The 18298-nt window shown below is 36.5% G+C and overlaps 1 protein-coding gene across 1 annotated transcript in view; it reads right to left on the bottom strand.

The window, feature by feature from the left end:
* The window catches only part of ADGRA3 (adhesion G protein-coupled receptor A3), a 130282-nt gene that overhangs the window by 14630 nt on the left and 97354 nt on the right, over nucleotides 1-18298 (bottom strand). The window contains exons 13-15 of the mRNA XM_003898540.3: nucleotides 11587-11800; nucleotides 11168-11376; nucleotides 673-797 (exon numbers count right to left, since the gene is read on the bottom strand). Coding sequence (XP_003898589.1) covers nucleotides 673-797; nucleotides 11168-11376; nucleotides 11587-11800 — 548 coding nt within the window. The remainder of the gene's footprint in view (nucleotides 1-672; nucleotides 798-11167; nucleotides 11377-11586; nucleotides 11801-18298) is intronic.

The raw sequence follows: 18298 nt of genomic DNA, 5'->3' as shown, positions 1-18298 counted from the left end.
TAAAATGCTGAAGTCTTTCTTTTTTATATATATCAAAATCTCCTTTTGTTTCTTAACTAAATGTCAAGAAATGCCATATACTTCTAGCTTAAACAGGAAAATATATTCTAGCAAAACGTTTTGGAAGGTGAATGTCTGCTTAGCAAATCCTTTTAGTTCATTATTTCCTACCACAAAATAAAAGTTTCTATAGCTTTGCCTCCAGTGAACAAAAAACATATCCCAAGCTTAAATGCCACAAACTTTCTTAAAAATGCCATCTATAAAATAAAGAATATAATAGGCAAAAAGTCATAAAATAATAGTAATAATACAGTCTGATACCTAGAGGTACCCCGTAACTCTGCAGGTAAGAAACTTCTGCCTCACTTTACATCCTATTGCCCCTGTGACCCACCGCACAGTCTGCAATACATATTTCCCATATTCTTTTCTAGGTACAAACCCAGAAAACTGACTGGATGCTGTAAAAACTGAATTTATCATCTCAAATACTAATTATTTATGTCTCTAATGGCACGAAATGAATAAGGCATGTATATATTCTAAAGTAATTATCCTTACTTTGGAAATACAGGATGATAACAAACTCAATTTTATTCTAATTAAATGTGAAATAAAGTCCTTCAAATCAAAGTCCGCAGATCTATTTTGTCGAGATGTATTTCTTACCTGTGATGGTATATGTAACTGACAATGACGGCTAAGAGACATAAGAGGAGAATGATAGCAGTAGTATAAACCACAGGATGCAGGAGGCTGGCTGCCTGGGTGTATAGTTCAGATCCTGTCAAATCCTGAGGGCAAAAAGAAAGATTCATTCTAGCAGCACTTCTCTCCACATTTAACTGCTGAGATTTTTTTGAGTGACAAAAATACATCAATAAACAAAAACTCTGGCCCTTATGTCTCTTTATTTTATTCAGACTAATGTTTCACGCTATTTTCCTAACACTTTGCTTTCCTAACTTCTGTTGTGTTAACTGCTTACGGCATACCCTCGTTTTACACTGGACCACCTACTTTATAAATTGAAATGTTGACTCTGCTATGAGGGTAAAAGAGAAATCAGTCCCCTACATTTGGGCAATTCAGAAAGCATAACCAGACTTCATCCTTTTCAATGCCCTTTAAGCCCAGTTATCACTCTGCATATTCACTAGCTGATCAGACACAATGAGAGCAGTATCTCTGAGGCTACAAACCCCAAAGACACCTCTCTATCCGTGGTCAAGTTCAACTTCAAGTTCCCCAAATACAAATGGACCAAACACTGCAAAGGGCATTGGAGACATAACAATAAGACATGGTTCCTGTCCCTGAAGAGGTGAAAAATCACAGGGGTCTACAATCGGATCATAACAATGTTTGATGAAGATAAGTAAAGCACAGTTATGGCAGCAAAGAGGAAGAGCCCTGTAAGAGTTCAAAAATCAATAAACGGCCAAACACAGTGGCTTGCGCCTGTAATCCCAGCACTGTAGGAGGCTGAGGTGGGTAGAAGGCTTGAGCTCAGGAGTTCGAGACCACCCTGGGCAACACTGGGAGATCGCATCTCTACAAAATATATATTTTTAAAAATTAGCCAGGCCTACTGGTGTGCGCATATAGTCCCAGCTACTCGGTAGGCTGAGGTGGGAGGATCACTTGAGCCCAGGAGGTCAAGGCTGCAGTGAGCCAAGACAGCACCAATGCACTCTAGCCTGGGCCACACAGTGAGACTCTTTCTCCAAAGAAAAATAATTTAAAAAAATAAATAAGCAATAACAGCACATCACTTATAGAACATTTACAGGCATTGACTGTGAACAATCCAGGCACTGACTGTGTCCAGCACCATAACTGTAGGAGGAAGTATGTTATTAGCCCCATTTTATATGTTAAAAAACTGGGGCACAGAAAAGTTACGTGCCTTACGGATTAGATTCAAAGGAGCTTGGCTGCCAGGTCCTTGCTCCCAAACACAATGCAGACACTGCCTCTCTTAAATGCAACAATTGGCATCTTAATGCTACTCTCTTATAAAGATTAAAGCAAGTTGGAAAGACACGTCCATCCTTGCCACCACGCCAGATAACTGGGGTTATAAGAGTCAAAGCTGTAGGTTTACCAGATCCCTTCACTAAATTCTCTTTCTGCACTGACTCTTAAAAAGCTAAAAAGTGACTATTGAATAAGGGAAGGAGCCCACAGTGGATAAAACTCCAATTGGGAAGCTCTTATTAATAAAATATCTGAAACAAAAAAGCTAGATTAAAAAAAAAGGGAAGCGAATAAGTGACAACCAGACAAGGAAATGGAAGATGACCTCAATAGAGTAGGAAGGGAAGGGGCAAATTTTCCCAGGGAAGAATCAGAAGTTCACAATCTACAATTACAGATCTAAAAAGACGGTATCAGGATGCCTAACAAACCCCTCACCTTATCAACTGCTGAACAGTTAATGACAAAAATCACAGTAAGAGGGAAGCAGAGATGAGAACACAGGAAACTGAATTCCAGCTAGACTACTCAGCTATACTACGATGAGCCTCCAACTTACAATTCACCCATTTACTTGACAAATACTGAGTGTCCACCATGGCCAGGCACAGTGCCAAGTAATGGATATACAGGGATAGACACAAGACAGCTCCAGCCCTTGGAGGCCCTGCAGTCTGTAAATTAAGTACACAAAAGGGAAAAGACCAGAGAAAAGCCTATTAGGACCAATTCTGAGCAATCTGCCTTTGTGAGATGCCCATAACACTAGCCTGTAATCATGGCCTCAAAATAGTTGCATTCTGTTAAAAGTCCAGAATATCAGCAAGGAAATTCAAAGAAATGTTGGAATAATGAAAAACAGTTAGATGCTAGTGAGAATAGACATATTTTCCTCCAATTTCAATGAAAAGCTTCTATTCCAGTACAGAACTAATAACTGAGGATAAACTTTCAATATCTAGTTTAGCTTCTCATCTCCTTTTCTGCACTGCCTGCTTTAGATTACTGCAGGAAATGTTCAGTAACACGCTGCCACTTACCAGCTATAAGACTTGGGGCAATTACCTCACTATAAAATGGAGACTCCTCTAATCATCTCAAGGGGGCTGGAGAAGGAGTAGAAGAAAGGCGGTAAAAGTGCCTTCCATAGTCCTTGGCAGAGAGTAACTATATGGGGAGCTGGATATCATCGAAAAAAACATTCGACTAAGAGCCAATTTAGTTCTCAAAATATACTCTATATGGCATTCAAGTTTAAAAGAAATCAGTTATTTTTGGCCAGGCACAGTGACTCAGGCCTATAATTTCAGAGTTTTGAGGGGCCCAAGGCAGGAGGATTGCTTGAGGCCAGGAGCTTGAAACCAGCCTGAGCAACATAGTAAGATCACACTTCTCCAAAAAAAAGAAAACATTAACTGGGCATGTTGGCACGCGCCTGTAACCCCAGCTACTTGGGAGGCTGAGGTGGGAAGATCACTTGATCCAGGGAGTTTGAGGCTGCAGTGAGCTGAGACTGCGCCACTGTACTCCAGCCTGGGCGACAGAGGGAGACCCTGTTTCTAAAAATAATTAACAATAAAATTAAAATAAAAAGAAATTGCTATTTTTCAAAAGTCAAACTAATGTGACACAGAATGAAAAAGAAACTAGATGTTGAAACAGAAGGCAACAATGACCAAACAAAGGCATGAGTACCTCTGTCACTGGTCATACAGGGCACTGCTTCTACAGGGGCATTTTTTTCTCAACATGTTTTTGTTGATACATAATAATTGTATTTATTTATGGCATACATGTAATATTTTGGTCTATACATATAATGTGTAATGACCAAATCAAACTGGGAAATATGAAATATGCAATAAATATGCAATAGATTATTGATAACTATAGTCACCCTGCCATGTTATCAAACCCCAGAATTTATTCCTTTTATCTGTACTTCGGTACTCATTAACCAACTTTACTTCACCCCCTCTTCCTAGACCCTTTCCTTCCCAGCCTCTGGTATTTTCCATTCTCCTTTCTATCTCCATAAGGTCAACATTTTCAGCTCCCACATATGAGTGAAAACATGCACTATTTGTCATTCTGTACCTGGCTTACTTCACTTAACAAAATAACTTCCAGGCTCATCCATGTTGCTGCAAATGACAAGATTTCATCCTTTTTTTATGACTGAGTAGTACTCCTCGGTGTATATATACCACATTTTCTTTACCCATTCCTCTGTTGATGGACTAATGGACACTTAGGTTGACTGTATATCTTGGCTATCATGAATAGTGCTGCAGTAAATGTGAGCACAAGTATCTCTTCAATACACTGATTTCCTTTCTTTTGAATATATACTCAGCAAGGAAATTGCTGGATCATACGGTGGCTCTATTTCAGTTTTTTAAGAAACTTAGAAACTATTTTCTATAATTGTTGCACTCATTTACATTCCCATCAACAATGTATAAGAGATCTCTTCTCCACATTCTGTTATTTTTTGTCTTTTTGACACAAACCATTTAACTGGGGTAAGATATCTTACTGTGGTTTTGATTTGTATTTTCCTGATGACTAGCAATGGTGAAATTTTTTCATACACCTGTTGGTCATCTATATGTCTTCTTTTCAGGATATCTAGTCTGATCATTTGCCCATTTCTTAAATCAAAAAATTTTTGTATGTTGAGTTGTTTCAGTTCCTTATTATTCTGTTATTAATCCCACAAGAGCATTTTTGACCTGCCCAAATGCAAACAGGTTTCCTGCTGAAGAATGAACCTAAGGAAAAGTATAGTATAAAGGGCCAGACAGTAAATATTGTAGACCTTGGGGGCCAAGAGGCAAATCCAAGCTATTATGCAGATAGTATTAACCATGTAAAACAGAACTACTGAAAAATTTAAAAGCTATTATTAGCTTTCCCACCTTTAAAAAGATCTGGCTAGATTGGGCAATCCAAAAGAATATAAAAATATTTATGGCAATTGAGAATTTTAGAATACCAGGACAGTAAACAAGTTAAAGCTCTACAATGAGAGAGAGAAAGCAGAAACCTGAATCAAATTATTTTCAATTATGGTAGTAAATAAATACAAGCTTTACGATAACAACGAAAACATTACTAAACACACTATATAAAAATGGTAGTATGAGACACCTTTGAGTAGAAAAAGTAAAACTGTTGCTCACACTTGCAACACAGTAATAAATAAAATAGAAAATGACTCTGCCCTCCGGCACCCACATGACCAGAGTCCATCACTAAACATAATCTTAGTTACTCTTCTACTCGGTACAAACTTTAATAACTAAGCCAGGAAGTGAAAAATAAAGTTCTCCACAGAAGTTAGCTGAACGAATGCAGAGAAATTAAACATCAAAAGTATGTTAAAAATCACAAAGATGATCATTACTAAGGACTCAAATCAAAGGAAAAAGTTTTTAAAACTGTTTACTTGACAGAGATTCATATATTTACAATTGTTACTTCAGGCCTGAGAATTACTGAATATAAAATCAGTAGAAGTTTTCCATAATTATCACTGTATCAATAAGAATAATTAAAATAAGCAATTGTCTAAATTCACCAGGATCTGAACAATGGAAAGGAATCCAAAGAAAATGTATCAGGGCATCCTGTGTGTCAGGGTATAAAGCATTATAATAAGAGTTTACCATTAAAATTTTAAAATAGATCTGAAATCAGAAATGTAAAAAAACAAATAAAAATTTAAAAAGAGGACTATGACTTACATCTATGTTGCTTTTTCCCACTAAGGAACAAAGAATACAAATTTAAAGATTTTATTCCCCCTACCTCACATCATCAACAAAAAAATCAATTCCAGTCAAATTATGGAACTAAATATAAAAGGTAAAACATATTAAAGCTTCTTGAAGAAAACAAAAAAGAAGATCTTCATAATCTTGGGGTACAAAAAGATTTCTTAAACAGCATTAACTAAAACAACAACACAACGACGAAGAAACTGTACTTCAGAAAAATTAAGAAACTGTCTTCATAAAAAGACAATATTGAGGAAAAAAGGCATGAACTGGGAGAAGATATACGCAACACATAAATCCAACAGGGAGCTCACATTCAGAAGCCATATTAAGAAGTCCTATACATAATTAAAAAAATGAAAGACAACAAAATTAAAAATAGGCAAGACTTGAGCAAGGAACGTCAGGAAAAGGGAATACCCAAACTGCCAATATAAAGCTAAAGAAGTGCTCAACATCAATAGTGCCCAGAGAAATGCAAATTAAAACTAGAATGATATATCACAATACTAGAAGACTAAAACTGAAGATTGACAATTCCCAGCATGGCAAAAATGTAGAGTACCTGGAACTCTCATTACCATTGAGACCACAAACCAATATAACAACTTTGGTCAACTGCATGGATTTAGCTACTTAAAGCTAAACACATGGAAAGCCTACAACCCAGCAATTTCACTCCTGAGTGTACGTGTCCATCATAAAACATATACATGAGTACTCACAGCAGCTTTTTCTTGACACCCAAAACCTAGAAACAGAAATGGCTATCAATGATAAAATGAACAAACTTTGGCATATTGATACAATGGACTACTACACAGCAATGGGAAAGAATAAACTGCTGCTAAATGCAAAAATGAAGATAAATCCCATCCCTGTAATGATAAGAAAGAAACCAGACACAAGCGTACATACTACACAACTAAAGTCTAAAAACAGGCCAAACTTATCTACGGTAAGAGACGTCAAAAGGGTGGTATCTGGAGATGGTGGCAGGAACTGACTAGAGAGAAGCACAGGAGCACTGTCCAGCACTCTAGTACAAATCTTGTTCTTATACATTCTTTTGTAAAAATATAACCAATATTTGTGCACTTTGCTAAATACCTCAATTTAATGAAAAAGGAAACCCAGTTGGTCCCTTTGATTATCAATTCCACTTCAGAGAATTTGTCCCACAGATGCTCAACTAAATGTGTGAAACGACACTGTACAAACCACTAGAAACAAACACAATGGAGAAATATCTAAATAAATTATGGTAGAAACATAATATTCAGAGACAAGAGAGAATGAGGAAACTCGTATATTGATTTGAGAGGATTTCAGAAAGGAGACTTAGCAGAGGGATTATTAACACAGATTCCAAAATGAGACTGTGAATTCAAATCCCATTACCAACACTAGCTTTGTGAGCATGGCATTTAACCTCTCTGTGCCTCAGTTTCCACATTTGTACAATGGGGGTGACGACAGTACTTATACCTCATGAGGCTGTCATAAGAGCTGAGTAACTGAATGTATATAAAGACATCAGAAGAGTGGCTGACACATAAGTACTTAATAAAGATTGGTCACCACTACCACCATCATCATCCTCTTCTTTAAGATACATCATCACCATCATAGTTAAGATATGTTGCTCTATAGAAAAAAGCATGGTTTAGGACAGTGTATGTAGCATGCAACCTTTGTGCAAAAATGCAACAAAAATAGGAACATATATTCATTTTTGTTTCCATAAACACGAGGGTCTCCTTAACAATATGTGAGAAACAAATAGTAGCTACTTATCAATGTGATGTGAGAGATGGGGAGGACTTCTAGCTTTCACTGTATGTTAATGTGTAGAAATAAATAAAAATTACATCCACGTGATTATAGTACTTCTTTTAAAACTATTTAAACAAAAACATCACTAGCATCTCTGTTCAGTTACAGAATAAACGATATCAAAGTTGCTTTGAATGCCATTCTAATCTATAAAATGACATATTAAGATGGTATTCAGCATGTTTTATATAAACAAATGTAAAAGAATCACTGGAAAAATGAATGAATGCTCTCTAGTTTCATATTTTTAGCTGAACACAATAACAAAAAAGGAATCAATGTATATAAATTACCTTATCTTCATCACTAGTGATTAAAGTATTAAGTACTACATAGTTTGAACCTAATCATTACCCCACTTTCTATTCAGTTTTCTTTGTTTTTCCTACAGACACCAGCTCCTGTGAATCTTCCTGCCCTACCTGGCTATTTCAGATCATATCATTCAAGCAAACCTAATTTCTGCTTAATTTTTTTTTCTGGTTCCCAGTGAGACCTTAGTAAACTCAGATTTATGAACAAGTATATTATTTATGTCTCATTTTTTCAAAATTCAAAACTCTTAAAATCAGATAAAGGAAAGTTTAATGGACTATATCCCAAGACAGGAATTTAGACTTACCATATAAAATGATATATTAAGATGGTATTCAAGAAAAATAGGATTTTATCAATTTTTAAAAGCTTAATATAAAGAAAAAAGATAATGCTTTCTAATTTGCTTTCTAATTTCTAAAAGCTATTTCTTCAATCCTAAACGTAACTTTAACTACTTAAAAGTGTGTATAATTTCATTAACTTTTTCTTTATGTTTTATTAGCAACTAACTCCCATGCAGTAACTTTAATTTTGTCAACAATTTCAAATACATTTTTCTTTGCTGCCCCTAGATGGCACAGTTACATTTAAGAAAAGGAAAAAGTCTTTGAAAATAAATAGAAAAAAAATCTTAGTACTACCGTATTTTAGCTTTAAAGAATTGTGTATTACATTTTTTAAGAGATTAAAAGTCTGAAAGATAAAAGAATAGCTTATTCCTTCCATAAAAGGATTATACTAATTTAAATAGTTTAGAAGAACAGCTAGGAAGTTCAAAAATAGATGCTTTAAACTGGCATTAGATTAAATAAAAATAAAAGTTTCACAGGGTGCAATATTATAGCGAAGGCTTATAAAATGCATTTTTGTGTATGTTTTGTGTTTCATTTATTTTGCTCAATTTTTTCTTAACTATTATATAAATTTCTGACAATGTTGAATATTATTTCTCCTCAGTACATCACAGTTTATTTTATACTCAAAATCTGAATGAGAAAATACTTTCAAAATGGAAGAGAAAATACCACATACTTTAACACTTCATGCATTAATTCCAGAGGTGGCAGTGGCTCATGCCTATAATCCCAGCACTTTGTGAGCTTGAGGCAGGTGGATCACTTGAGTCCAGGAGATCAAGAGCAGCCTGGGCAACACGGTGACACCCTGTCTCTACTAAAAATACAAAAATTAGCCGGGTACTGTGGTGCATGCCTGTAATCCCAGCTACTCAAGAGGCTGAGGTAAAAGAATCTCCTGACCCTGGGAGGTAGAGGCTTCAGTGAGGCGAGACGGCATCACTGGACTCCAGCCTGGGCAACTGGAGTGAGACTCTGTCTCAAAAACATAAAAAATAAATAAAAGGTGACTACACAATAATAAAATGTGAACTTACAGAAACCAGATTCAGGCTTACAGAAATCAAGACATCTTCCATTTAGAAAGAGAATCAGAATCATAAACTGTCAACACTAAAGTTAATCCTAATTGAATAAAGGGCCTATACAAATATAGCCAAGTCTAACCAGCGTAGAATTCACCCACTGTCAGCTGGGCCAGATAACATATATGCTTAAGTATGTTGCTTACACTTGTATAAAATGCTCAATTATGTCACTGTAAAGATAATCCCTTTACCCTGATAAATAACCTATTCACCTTTCTGCTTGCTTGACCAGTGTACCAGGTAAGATATAAGTTGAATTGAGAAAACAAAAACAAAAACAAAACAAAAAACAAGAGCCAAAGAAAATTATTTATAGGCCGGGTGCAGTGGCTCAAGCCTGTAATCCCGGCACTTTGGGAGGCCGAGACGGGCGGATCATGAGGTCAGGAGATCGAGACCATCCTGGCTAACCCAGTGAAAATCCGTCTCTACTTAAAAATACAAAAAATTAGCCAGGCGTGGTGGCGGGCGCCTGTAGTCCCAGCTACTGGGGAGGCTGAGGCAGGAGAATGGTGTGAACCTGGGAGGCGGAGCTTGCAGTGAGCTGAGATCCGGCCACTGCACTCCAGCCTGGGTGACACAGCAAGACTCTGTCTCAAAAAAAAAAAAAAAAAAAGAAAGAAAATTATTTATAATTCACGCTTACTTCAAGATCATTTCTAGTGCTAAACGCTATTTTTTCAAAGAAAGAAAAATTCATGAAATGTAAAATATATCATGTTTCAAGGTATTTAGCGCTTTGATAAAACATTTTCTAGAAAACAGATTTACAGCTGGGAATCAGAAATAACGTAGAAGTTCCTCACACCCAGAGTAACCTCAAACCATTTCTGGGAAACGTCTTTCACATGCATTAGTAATTCCTTCCACTATACTCTAAATATACTCCATGATGTCAGTATTTATCATAATTACCATACAAAATAAGAACTAGCATGGTTTATTTCATAATTATCTGCTCAGGATTCAGATTCATTTAAAGACCTCATTAATAAAAACACTTGCTCTTGTACATTAATAATTGTTATTTTACTCCCAAAAAATTACGGGTTGAGTATCCCTAACCCAAGAATCCTAAATCCAAAATGTTCCAAAATCTAAAACTTTTCAAAGAAAGTGCTCCTTGGAGGATTTCAGATTTTTGAATTAGGAATGGTGAACTGGTAAGTCTAATGCAAATACTCCAAAATCGGAAAAAATCCGAAATCCAAAACATTTTTGGTCCCAAGCATTTCAGATAAGAGATAAGACTCAACCTATAATAAGCGCTAACAATGGCAAATAACAGAAAACAACACTAGACTGATTGGCACTAAAACTGAAAAGACATTCTTTGTGTCGATACTGTCACTTGCAATGACAAAAATGAAATTATCATGATGAATTCTAAATTCAAATAGAGTCTAACAATTACAATATGTAGCGGGAAACAGTGCTAGATTGCAAAGTAGGAAAATGTTCTTTCACTACTCACTGTGTATCCTTCAGCAAACAAAATCACTCCTTCTGGGCAGAGGGAATCTGACCGTATAAACAGTCTCTCCAAGTTTTAAGGTCAAAGACTAGCTGAACTGATTGACTTATAAAGTTGATTTAAAATTCCTATATACCAAATTCAATCCCATACATTTCACTTGGTAGTAACTTAACTTCCCTTTAAAATCAGAATTAGAACACATATCATCTCATACAATCAAAGGAAGCAAATTATGTTAAAAATTAAAAAAAACACTTCATTTGAACTTAATTATGCATAGGAAAAATTTAGAATAGTGTTTATGCATAAAGTTAACAACTGCCATACCATTAAAACTGCATAGTTACTAAGGGAGTAGCACTGAATTGTAGTGATATTTTCATCTGAATAGAGTATATGGCACCCATCTGACTTCCAGCCTCCTTGTCCGTTCAGCAAATCGAAATCCCACCGGGCTGCAACAGCATCTGCTCCATGTGCAATTCGACGCAGCGTCACATTAACAGGGATGTGGTGGGTATCTACATTCACACCATCTGGAGAAAATGGAAAATAAAAGTATTTCTGAAACAAACTTCATAAACAATTATAAATGTCAACTTAAACAGTAATGGGTACTCCGCAAGATCTTTTATCGCTAGTGACTCATTAAAACGAGAAAACACTAAAATAAGCATTTTTAGGAACAGTCAACTGTAAGGCCTTATTGTCCACTGACTACAGGAGAACATATGCCGCATACAAACCTATTTTGGTGAGAATCACAGGGGTAACTACAGTGCGTCGTTTTCCGTCATCAGCCAAATTTGTTGAATTTCCAGTGGCTGGAAAAAGCTTTCCATTGCGGAATGCAATGAGTTGAAGCTTGTAAAGAGAGTCATCAGTTGGTCTGAGTTCTCTTTTTTGCTTTGGTGAGAAAAGGGAAGGAGGAAGCTGAATAGAAGCCTCCACAATAGTATTCTGAAAAAAAAAAAAAAAATTTATATATATATAAAAGCTCACTACATTAGTACATGTAAACCAGAAAAAAGATGTCAGATAGTTACAAAAGTGGTCTAATTAGGTTGGCTTCATTTTTTTAATTGTATATACAAAATTTAATAGTTAAAAAAACATCAGTCAAGTGACATGTCAACACCACATAACAACACAGATTAAAAGAAGTATAAAATAGAAATGCAAACTCTAAAGTGTTAAATAAGTAAACAAGAAAAGTGTTTCAAATTACAAAGTTAATTTTCCCATGATATTGTATGTTGAAGTAGATGGCATTAAACAGATCAAGAATCTCAATCACGCTGTATCAATTTTACAGTGATAAAATATGATAAAGAAGCACAAATGTAACATATCACAAATGTGAGTATAATTAATTTGGGCTTATGGAACTTTAAGGTGATTTATGATGAATTCAAACTGTCACACAACAAAAGAATGAATTTATACAAACATAATAGAAGTTTAGATTCAGTACACTTAGCAGAAATTTCCTTGAGACTAGGAAACACAGTTAGAAAAAAAAAAATAACAACACATAGGAACAACTGAAAATGCTGATGACTGAATGTTTTTCAGTTTCTTCATTGAGGATTTTTAAATAATAAACTATTCAGCATTCAGTAAAAAAATCTATACCAAGAAGTGAACAATTAACCATCTAAAAACATTCCATAGTTGAAGAATTTATTACACAATCTTTCTCTTGGCCTCTAACTTCTCTTCTTCCAATTCCATATTCACCAGAATTTCCCCTTAAGAAACAAATCATGTTATTCCAGTTTAAATAACACCTTGGTTCTGCAATGTTTAAATAATACTAAGCCCAAATCCTAAGTTTACCATATAATTTGATGAAAATCTATTACTCAGATGTATCCCCTGAACACTCCTATAGCACAACCTAAAATACAGCTAAACTGGGTTATCAATTTAAGTTATCCTATATTCTTTTTATGCCACCATGCTCGCTGCACAGACCAGCATCTCAACCTGAAATGCTCCTCTATTCTTTTGTCTCACAAACTTTTGAATTGGTGTAAATGGAAAGTGGATTAGAATGAAAAAGGTTAGGCCAGGCGCGGTGGCTCAAGCCTGTAATCCCAGCACTTTGAGTGGCCGAGACGGGCGGATCACGAGGTCAGGAGATCGAGACCATCCTGGCTCACACGGTGAAACCCCGTCTCTACTAAAAAAAATACAAAAAACTAGCCGGGCAAGGTGGCGGGCGCCTGTAGTCCCAGCTACTCGGGAGGCTGAGGCAGGAGAATGGCATAAACCCGGGAGGTGGAGCTTGCAGTGAGATGAGATCCGGCCACTGCACTCCAGCCTGGGCAGCAGAGCGAGACTCTGTCTCCAAAAAAAAAAAAAGGTTGGCAGCCAGGGGGAAGACTTTATACAGAGTCCTTGAAATAAGGCTTTTTTGGACAGTTAATTACATCTCCTCAGTATACTGCGTCTCCAGATTAGCTGCTCTCTCTTCTGGATTCACACAATACTCTGCACACGTTAGTCATAACGCACACTTGGAGCCCCGTGGTGTGGCTCACTGTCTGCTCCTCGAACTAGAGTATGAGGATTTGGGGTACAGTCAATCTCATTCACTTTTTGAAACCTCTATGTTAACAGTTCCTAGCACTTGCATTTGATCAAAATAGCTGTTTATGAAATGAACAATGTCTGTATGACATGTTTATTTTAAAAACAATTCTACTTAACCAAATGATTGACTTTAGAATTAACAATGTTAGATCACAGCAGATACCCATAAATATCTTTTCAATGTATTTTAGAAGTTTGAATATTACTTTTAAATTGAGATGCCAAGAAAATATTTAGTAGAAATGTTTGAGAAAATGCATGAAAAGGTTCCCGCTATTCTCACTCACAAATATAATCTAAAGTGAAAAAAAGTTTATTATAAATTTATTCACTAATCTAGATTTCTATTAAGTACACAAATTTCTCCTAAGTACATAATGACACAGGCAAAGAGAGAAAATAGATTAGTTAAAAGTTCAAAGAAGTATTACATAATGCACATTTTTAAAAATTCAAATACTATAAAATTCATAAAATAATATTGTTATACACACAAAATGACCTGAAAACAAAGTGTAGCTCTTTGGGGAAGTATTAGTAATGATAAATCAAATTGATTTAAACGAAGTCATTTAAATTTTTTAAAAGGAAGTCAAAATAGGGAATAACATCTATACTTTCTAGAAGTTAAAAAAGGTCTCCTACACAAGTTTAAATCTGTAAAACCAATTAAAAAAAAAAAATGTACAGAAAAATACCAGGAGTATGGACATATTACTGGGTGACCAGAGCTATATACTCATGGTTGTTACATATTTAAGGCTTCTAAAATATCCTTCCAAATCCAATACAAACATTACTAAATAACTACAGGTTCCCTGGGATGTAGAGAGTGGCCTAGGGATGCCGATAAGGCAAACTTCAGCCGTATCAATAATGTTTAGATTTTTATAGTAACAATGGAATACTTGTGTATTTAATTTCTTTAAAAGAAATGTTGATCAGTATTTACAGAAAGGTTGTAAGTCTATTAGTCACTGCAAAACACTTACTTAATTTGGTGCATTTATCATGATTATACCTTCTTCCACCTGGCCCGAGGGTGGCGAGCACACAGTTTGTAAGTTCATTTAACCATATATTTATTTTAAAATATATGGATTACAGCAAGGGAAACAGAACAAACACACGAATGAGAGGTAATAAAGTAAAAAATCCCTCTTAAGATCCTTTGGGAAAAACAAGTTTTCGGTTTCTAATATTTATTATTGAAAAATCATATACCATGGAGAGAATATGGGATCTGAAAGAAGAAAGGATTTAGGTTCCAGCCTCACCATTTAGCAGCTGGTTAATACTGCACAATTTTGTTTAACCTGAGTCTATAAAACACAGCTAATGATCTTTCTAACAAACGGTTGTGAAGACCAGATGGGATCATGGCCATGACAAGCACAAAAGGCTAGGGAACTCTAGGGAACTGTCGGTGGTATATTTTTACCACTGTTACTGCAGCACCGTGGAAGATGGTTATCTGGGGACTGGGGGAGAGGAAATGCCTTAACTAAATTGCCAAGAATAATCTAGAATGTCATCATGTTTCGACTTCTACCATTCAGTTTCAGGGTTCATTTTAACACTAAAAACTGATGAAATATGAACACACACAAAATGACTGTTACCACACATCTGCTTTTTTTTTTTTTTTTTGCTAAATTCATCTATTTCACTATTTACAATGACATTAAGCTAAAAGGAAAACGATAAGCGTAATGGAGGTTAATTCAAATCCTTTCACTAGATTTTAACATCTTTCCTTATTAAAAAATCTGGACTTCCTCCACTATGTAGTTAATAAAATTTTCAGAAATCTTTATGGGTTAAAATCTACAGAATTCTAACATGAAAATCAGAATGAGCCAAAGAAACATCTGATTCAAAACAATAAAATACTAATTTATTTACGTTTTCTTGACCACTTACTTGACTTTAAACAGACAGATACTATAACATAGCCTAATAATTTTCTTGTGTATAATTATTAACTGCATACCACCTTTTGATTTTCTCACTGCTGAAGATTAACAGCAATTACATTTGACTTTAGAATTAATTTTTTTAACTGACTTTCCTTGCTAATTAAGTTTGGCTGTTAATTTTATTCGACATTTATTGAATGTTTAGTTATTCTGGGCTTGGAACTATGCAGAGCCTGAAGACATACAATGTAATAAATAAGCTGTGGTCCCTGTCCCCCAAAATTCATAGTCTAACAAAGGAGAGGTAACAACAGCAACAAAACAATAAGAGCTAATACTTACTGAGTGCTTACTCTGTGCCAGGCACTGCGGTGAATGTCTACTTATCTACCTCATTTAACCCTCTCAACAACCCTTCGAATTAAGTACCATTTCATGATCTGCATAACAGCCGAGAAACTGACATTCAGAAAGGTTAAGGTAGTTGCCCATGTTTGCACAGCTGTTAAGTTGGGGAGAGAACCTGAACCCAGACTGTCTGGCTGCAGAGAGACCACAATCTTAGTCATCGTATCATATGGCCTCTCACTGCAGCTCGCTCCACCACTGTATCACCGTATAATTATCCTGAAGAATGAACATAGCACAATGGCATTAACAGGCAATGGTTAATTCTGTCTGAAGAAGAGAAGGAAGAATCCAAAGGCAGTTTTAGAGGGAGAGTAGCAGGAATTTCACCAAGCGGGGACGGATTGGAAAAGAGCAAAAATGAAGGCACGAAGCAGGAAGATGCATAATGACTAGCCTGAAAAATTCAAGAGACTTCAGCTGGACTGAAGCTCTAGATGTCTGGGATGTGTAAAGAAAAACTGATTTCTAAATTCTAATCAGGTAAAGTATAAAGAACTAATTATTTCTCCTTTTTGGCTACAATACAGCTGAACTCAAAACACCAGCTAATTTCCAAAGCCCTTAGTAAAAGTAAAGTAGTTTACTGAAAACAGATACCATTTTGTGATGCTAACATATCTGAATTACGGTAACCACAGTGAAAGGAAACATTTCACTGAGAAAAAAAATGAGAAGAGATTTGATTGATGCTTTCATTAAGACACAAGTTGGCAACTCTGTCACCAACTGGTGACCAACTGAAGCCAGGTATGAAGTCACTGATGACTCCAGCACTAGGCCCACCCTCAGGCAACCAATAAATCCATCTTGGTTCCCAGGCTCCCACCTGCGACAGGTAATGAGAGATGAACAAGGCATTATGGGAAAAACGAGGAAAAATAAAGGAGACAAGGGTGGGTGGGAGTGGAGAAATGGATGAGATTAGGCAAAATTTCTTGGAGTGACATTTCTGCTGGGTGTTATCACCAAGGAGCTGGGAAGGGAGGGGAGGAGTAGGGATTCGAGCAGGAGAATTACCACAAGCCTGCTTGTGAGGAACCAAGGAAACTCTGCTGTTGCTGGATAAAAGGGAGAGGTGGGAAGTACTGTGGGGAGAGAGGGGAGAGAAGGAAGATGTCAAATGATAAAGCTACTCAACAGCCTCTGGAGAGACATGAGACATTTATGAAGGGGTGTACAAGGTCAATTTCCATTTGGGGAGGATCCAGGTAGAATGCTCACAACAACCTGAAATGGCACAGGCATTGACAATCAGAACAGCCTGCACAGAAGGGAAGGCTCCCAGAGGCCTCCTGTTCTGCAGGCATCAGGCCTTCAGGTGTGAAATGGTGAAAAGAGAGGTCTGGGTGTTGGTCTCAACAGAAGGACCAGGAGGGCTGAGGAAGCACTCAGCTATTTGCTAAATAGTAAGGAAGTATTTCAATATTTTATTAAGTGGCATCATTGTACTGATACATGTTAGCCAAATGTCAGCCCTAGGCAGACCAATCCGTGTGAGAAAGGTGAATTTTTAAGGGACAGCCTAGAGACAGAGATTAACCAGGAAGTTACCATGGTGTGGGCAATACAGGATGGAAGTCTGAAGCAGTCTGAGGAGGGAGTATAGCGGGAAGGACGGAGATTCTGAAATATGCAGGAAGCAAATCAAGGAGGTACCTACTGCTATGTAATGACTGCCTCTTTATGGGTTTAACTTCACATACCAGCATATGCCCCCATTTAAAGGCAGTGCAATCAGTTTTTGGATGTTCAGGTTTTCTAGTTAGTATATTCAAGGGATTTAAAAAAAAAAAAAGGATGCAAAGAAAAACCAAAAATTGTCGTAGTATAAAGTGTAAAATGTAAAGAGAGTTTTCTGTTCAAGTGCTAAAGCTTAAGCACGTTTTATGCCGTTAATATTAGAATTTTTAACTAATTTTGTGTCATGAGGGATGTGTTCCTTTTTCATTCAGTTTAATCGTGTCCACCTATGAAGCATGAATAATAGTGTAATGTGTCCTTGCTCTCTGGCTACAGGATGATCTTAAAAGCCGAGACGGGCGGATCACGAGGTCAGGAGATCACGACCATCCTGGCTAACATGGTGAAACCCCGTCTCTACTAAAAATACAAAAAATTAGCCGGGCGAGGTGGCGGGCGCCTGTAGTCCCAGCTACTCGGAGGCTGAGGCAGGAGAATGGCGTGAACCCGGGAGGCGGAGCTTGCAGTGAGCTGAGATCCGGTCACTGCACTCCAGTATGGGCGACAGAGCGAGACTCTGTCTCAAAAAAAAAAAAAAAAAAAAAAAGGATAGAATAGCATGAAATTGACAAATCTGAGTGTCCATCTAAAGCTTTCTACTTTAGCAAGTAGAAACTCTCCTTACCCAGAGGGATACGTTGTGAAATTGATGCAATGTAGGGTTTCATCATTTTTAATCCCTTTCTACCAACTGTGATCATCTAAGACAGAAGTGTTCATCAATTTTAAGTTTTCCTCAAAAAACACACCTTTCTCTCATGGGCTTCTCTGTGTTGCTGTTTCTAGGCTT

The sequence above is a fragment of the Papio anubis genome, chromosome 3, assembly GCF_008728515.1.
Source record: "Papio anubis isolate 15944 chromosome 3, Panubis1.0, whole genome shotgun sequence".
In the NCBI taxonomy this organism is placed as follows: Eukaryota; Metazoa; Chordata; class Mammalia; order Primates; family Cercopithecidae; genus Papio; species Papio anubis.
The sequence above is the reverse complement of the archived record's forward strand: the minus strand, read 5'-3'. Positions and strand labels throughout refer to the sequence as shown.